General features: G+C 40.0%; 2 protein-coding genes across 2 annotated transcripts in view; both read left to right on the forward strand.

The window, feature by feature from the left end:
- The first annotated feature begins 215 nt into the window (after positions 1-215).
- Positions 216-1,844, forward strand: LOC138057806 (growth hormone secretagogue receptor type 1-like). The gene has a single exon (XM_068903724.1). The coding sequence runs from the start codon at positions 280-282 to the stop codon at positions 1,225-1,227; it is 948 nt and encodes a 315-aa protein (XP_068759825.1). The 5' UTR covers positions 216-279; the 3' UTR covers positions 1,228-1,844.
- Positions 1,845-3,949: 2,105 nt separating this feature from the next.
- LOC138056831 (dynein regulatory complex protein 11-like) overlaps positions 3,950-6,090 on the forward strand; it is a 38,794-nt gene continuing 36,653 nt past the window's right edge. The window contains 1 exon segment of the mRNA XM_068902742.1: positions 3,950-4,057. Coding sequence (XP_068758843.1) covers positions 4,047-4,057 — 11 coding nt within the window. The 5' untranslated portion in view covers positions 3,950-4,046.

A 6,090-nucleotide genomic window follows, 5' to 3' on the forward strand; every position in this document is an offset into this window, starting at 1 on the left:
AAGGGCTAAAAGATATTTATTTCAAAACATCAAATTTAAAAGACTTGAAGACGCGCCGTAAAAAGCTTGTTTGGCAACCGTGCACTACCAAGATAATGTGTCGATACGTAAATTAGTGAACACGTGCTTTTTTCTTGGCATCACGTTCGGAAATCAGGAGTATAAAATTCACATGGTTTGTCAACACAGGAACAATTTATTGAAGAGCACAGGCTCGAAGTCCATAAAAGTCTACAGTCGTTAAAAGAACTCTTCCGAAAACGATCGCTATAACTGAAGATGGTTCTTTTAAATTTCACTTGTTCAGAAGAAATCCTTCATAACTGGAGCACCGCAGTCTTTGCGAAAAGCTCAACTCGTCTGTCACCGATCAAGTCAGAACTGAAAGCCTTAGCAACAGTCAACTCTGTAGGTAGTTTCATTGGAATAGTTGGCAATGTCCTGGTATGTTTCGTAATCGCCAAGTTTCGTTTCCTCGGTCGCCGCAAAGCAGAACTTTTCATCGTCAGTTTAGCAGTTGCTGATTTGTTAGTTTGTGTCTGTGCGCAGCCAATGTACGTCTTGTTCTTGCACGATGTTCTTCCAGATCGCCTCAACGTCATTAGAAAAACTATAACCTGGATTTCAACCCTGGTCTCTATCAGCAATCTTTTTGCAATTTCCGTTGAGCGTTTTCTTTCGCTGTATTTTCTTCATCGATTCAGCCTTTTCATTCCTGATCGTGTAATTTGGAGCGCTATTTTGATAACTTGGGTCGTCGCAATTTGCTTTGGAGCACCTTCAGCGACAATCAGACAAGCTCGCATTGTATCACAATATTTCCTAATAACGATACTTCTCATTATACCAGTTCTGTACACTGGGACGTTTTACATCGTGCGTTTGCAGCAGAAACGAATCAGAAAACAACTTTGTACAAAACAGCTTTGTACAAAACAGCTCAGTTCTTCTCAGAAAACCTTTGCAAGGGAGCGTAAAATTGTATACATGATAGCAATAGTAGTTGGCGCTTTTTATCTGTGTTTCATTCCGTTAATTATTGTACCCTTTTTTTTTAGCGTTCGCGTCTCGGCCACGGTTCGCGCGAACGCGCTGCGTGCATTTCCATGGGTAAACACTATAGCTTTTTGCAACAGTTGTCTAAACCCTTATCTTTACTACTGGCGAAGTTTGAGATTTCGACTGGCGCTGGAGTTTATTTTTCGTCGACTCTTAGAGAAGAAATGAAGTGTTCAACTTAAATCGGAACAATTGACTGATGTGCCTGTTTTCAAATGAGTTCTTAACTCCTTATTGGGCGTAAAACTTGACGCCCTGTCTGCAACTGTAGTAAAATTTCCAAACGATAGAGGTAGACTTATCAGCACGTCCTTGAATTTTTGAAAGTACAACAAGAGGCACTGTCCAAGAAGTTTGCTTGGAAAACCTCACTAGTTATCTGTTATAAAACTGATAATGTAAATCTTGTTCCTTCAAATTTTTATCACATAAAGCGTGGGTGTCTTTGATTGCGGTATGAATATGGAATGCGTGGTGCAACGGATAAAGATGACATGTGTTTTCCATCTTCGAAGTTTAATAAAGTCATTTTAAGCACAAAGTGCATCTCTCGGTTGAAGTGCTTTGCAAAACCGGTCATGCATTAACTTAAATCTTCAAAACTTTTCTCCTTCCTTTGTAACATTATTGGACGAATTTTTATGTACGTTGAAAAATGTCAGTGATTCAACGACAGTTTTTTTTCAGTTTTTTTTCGAACAAACGAGACTTTTGCCGGAAAAAAATGTATTAAGTTCGATCAAATAATTATTGTGAATAAAGCAGCTAATACTGGCGAGACAAAAGTTTATTTTCATTTTTTTTGTTAAGTGTACTTGAAATCTTTTATCTCTGGAAATAGGAAGGAAGCAACAGAAAGTAATGGCTTTGTGTATGATTTAGTGTTGTTTTATTGGCTAGAAAGGTCATTAATATTTATACAGATTGAAAGATTGGACTTGGGGAATTAATTTTCTTTTTTTTTTTTAATAATTCAACTTGAAAGTCCCGAATATGAAATTGTCACCTTCAGTTATCTTGAACTACTACTCCGAACGGTTTTGGACTGAACTTTCTCAGGAGCTGACTTTGTGCTATCATTGATTTTCCTAGTTTCGTAAAGTGAACAACCTTCGTACAAAAAGAACGTCACTTTCCGATATGATAAGATTTAAGAAGATACTCTCAGCGCAGGTTTTATTTGTCGTCTTTATTTCTCTGGAAAGACGACAAATGACACTTTGACGACTAAGTCAAATATTGGACCATTGAATAGACAAAACGTTGACGTTTACAAATGGTCTATTCAAGTCTGGCTAATTTTTTTCTTGTTCCATGCTAGTATATCTGAGAATGATCTTGTGTTTTTCATAATGTACTATTAAAGCCTCCAATCGAACACAAATTAAAAGACAACTGACTTGTAGGTTGTTGACAAAAAAGTGCACAGGTAAAAAAAAGTGGAAATAGCCCTTCAAAAAACCATGGAAAACTATTTTTGTGACCCTTATAGTAGCGTTTTGCTTCTTCATTCAATCTCGACCCCAGAGCTCTTCTCTTGACTGACGGAGAAAAGAGCTCTGGGGAACCCTCACTAAGTGTCTTGTTATTGGTTTTCGTGAAGAACAATGAACAGCGTCTCTGATTGGTGCATTCATGTTAGCACGAGGAGTGAGCAGGCGCTGTAAGGCTCAATTAGCCAATTTTTAGCTATGAGAACCCTACGGCGCATGTTCTACTATATAGAGTTTCCGATGCTCTGGTGACGAGAATGCTTCTTCATTGTTGCGGACATTCTCGTCCCCAGAGCTCCGGATCGACCCAAGGCCCTGGGAAACTCTATGTAGGAGAACATGCGCCGTAGGGTTCTAATAGCCAAAAATTGGCGATTTGAATCTTACGGCGCCTGCTCACCCCTCGTGCTGACATGAATGCACCAATTAGAGACGCTTTTGATTGTTCTTCAAGAAAACCAATGAGAAGACACCTTGTTTCAGGGTTCCCCAGAGCTCTTCTCTCCCTCAGTCAAGAGAAGAGCTCTAGGGTCGAGATTGTGTTGAGGACGGTGCCTACTATTGTTATTGCGCATACGCTCTGCGCATCTCAATATACTCGGGTTTTCTATCGGTAGTGCTTACTAATGCAGGGATATTTTTGCGCGATTTAAAACTATGCAGAGAAAGTAGATCTTCGTGAGTACTCTTGGTATCCAAAAAGAAAATTGGGGGTAACCAGTGCATTCTTTAGAGATAATTAAGCTTCAATATGAGAAAGAACGCCATACATTGCTATGTAATTTAGAGCTTTTTGCAAATATTGTTCATGAATTATCTTTGAAAAATGCGTGGTTACCCCCAATTTTCTTTTTGGATTTCAATAATAGTTGTTAAGATTTACCTTTCCGGCATAATCATAAATCGGGGCAAAAATACCTTTTGAATTTGAAGGCCCCGTCCTTAAAACAGTGATGCAATTTGCGTACGTGTGCTAGTTTGCACGTGTATGATGTTTGATGTTTTTCCTGCTAAATCCAAGATGGCTTCCGATTTGCAGTTTCGCACACTTGCAGATATCTAGCTGGTTTTGCATACAGTGACCACCAATGGTATTTCCCGCCATAGGCACAGGTCCAGACCTCAATGGCATACATGAACAGAGACATAATAAGGCTAAATAATGATAAGGTTGATTCAGATAGCTAGTATGGAAGATGGAGGGTCCTGGTAATGGGCCCCTGGAAAGACTTATTAGCATTAAAACTGAAAAACAATTTATTTGGCCGCCATTTTGAAAGAGGTCTTCATGAGAATGAATCATATGTCGACCTAACGCGCCCGCGTTAATCGAATCAGCGCGGTTCAGCGGTGTGTTAGATCAAAATTTGGCCATGCGCAAGGTGCAGTTCGTTGCCATGGTGGTTTGCACAATGTAAATATGGCGATCCGTTGCACGAAGGAAGGGGATTATTTAACAATTTTAATTGCGTAAATTTGAGAAAAAACGAGATCATGTCCCACAGGTAAGTTTTAATATAAAGGTTAAACTGATTCTTGCATGTTATCGCTTAATGGCGATGGCGTTTGGGATAATTTCACGAGCAACTTGAGTAGAGTCTTATGGAGTCTGGCGTATTACGCAGATGAGCTCAAGAAAAGTTAACTTTGAAAGTGCAAAATATTGATAAAAATGTACTGAAAACTATATCAATACTGAGGGTAACATAAGTGGGCGTATTAAATAATAGTGTCTCTGTGATATAAAAGACCTAGCACAGTACAGTAATAGTATGAACTGAACTGAAACTTATAAAACTAGAATTTTTGTGAGAGAATAATTTTATAACATATACACTCATCAGAAATAAGAGTGATGCTAGGTAATAATTCAGATGTTCTTTGCTTGAATAGCTTTGCTCAAATGTTTTGAGACACGTGGAGCTTTGTGTAATGTTATTTACTGTCAGCTGATATGCTACAATGTACAATGTTATGTCGATTCCTAGCAATGGGCTTAAGGGCCTTGTCTTTCATATACCAGATCCATAAAACAAAAGAAGAAAGCAAACATAATATCTAATAGATCACTTTCCATATATTAAAACTCTGTCCTAAACAAAAGGTATCATCTCGAGGCTCTGGGGAAAAACCTTATATTATTTATTCCCCAGAGCCTCGAGATGATGTCTTTTGTCCAGGACTGAATTTTAATACAGTCGAAGCTCTCGTACGCGACCACCCAGGGAATTCGAAAAAGTGGTCGCAACTAGAGCTGGTCGGTTACAAGAATGTGTTCTCATAAGCGACCAAATTATAAACAATCGAAGATGGTTGCCTACAAGAGCTTTCAGTGAAAGTCTCTGGGATTTGTAAATTTTTATTGATGGTACTGAAGATACCGGCCGGGAACTCTCATTCACATCTGCCAAATATCCTTACAAGACATTCCCAGCCAAAACATTCCAAAACATTCAAAGCTCTCCTTGAAGAGTGAGGCTACCCTGAGCAGCTTATTGAGGGAACACCATCTGAGGTCAATTTTCGTGGATGATAGTCGGCTTTTAAAGAAAAGCCAAAAAGACCACCACGAAGATTTTACTATTTGTCACCACCGCAGTGTCAAGCAAACTGACGTGCAACTGGAGTTGAAAACCATCCATTACATAGCCGGCAAGAGGGGGAAATCACGCAAGCATGTGCTCGTTGAAGCGAAAGTGTAAACTGAAGGTTTCATAATTATCTGTTACCACAAACCGGTAAAAAGAGAGGCCGATACAGGTCTGTCACATACTTTCAAATTCTCAGCGCGGTGGGTTGTGTTTTTATTAAGGTGTTGACATCACATAGATGAGACTCTGAGTGGTCGCTTTACGAGAGCTTAAAAATAATGAGAAGTCTAGTTGGGTAATCCCAAAGGTGGTCGCAATCGCTTATGGGAACGGTCGCTTGCGAGAGCTTAATTTCAATTAGAGAGTTTAAGTGACATTTAATGCTTTGGTGCGCAATAAAAGACACTGCACACAACTTGGGTGTAAACAAGGGGGCAGGGAATGTACTGGCAAGGTGCGGATAATACCCACTGCCGGTATGGACCACCGGATGAGGGGTCTCGGCAACTAGTGGAGGGGGTGCCTCATGCCTGTATTGCAAAGCGGGCATAGTTGTTGGCATAATGTTCTGCGGCCAGTTAACCCAGTCCGGCAAAGTAACAACATGCCCCCTCCCTAACGGGGCTTCAGCACAGGGCTGAAGGGCTGCTGCAGGTAGCATTTCCCCGCCCATATTTTATTAAGGAGAACTATTAAATAAGTTACAGAAGCTGATAAGGAAAAATAAAATAAAATACAAGAGAACCAGAAAGCAAAGCGGGCGGGAGGGAGGGATTAAATTGCTGAATGGAAAAAACAGAACTAGTTGAGCTTTGGAAATGTCAAACTGAGAAGGCTTGCATGGTGGGATGAATGAAAGAGCCAAATAAGGTAGTCACGTGATGGGAAGTGACGCTCTCCTCCCAGGCGCTGCCCAGTATTTGCTTACCAACATTTAAACATCTACA

Source organism: Montipora capricornis, chromosome 7 (genome assembly GCF_036669925.1).
Source record: "Montipora capricornis isolate CH-2021 chromosome 7, ASM3666992v2, whole genome shotgun sequence".
NCBI lineage: Eukaryota > Metazoa > Cnidaria > Anthozoa > Scleractinia > Acroporidae > Montipora > Montipora capricornis.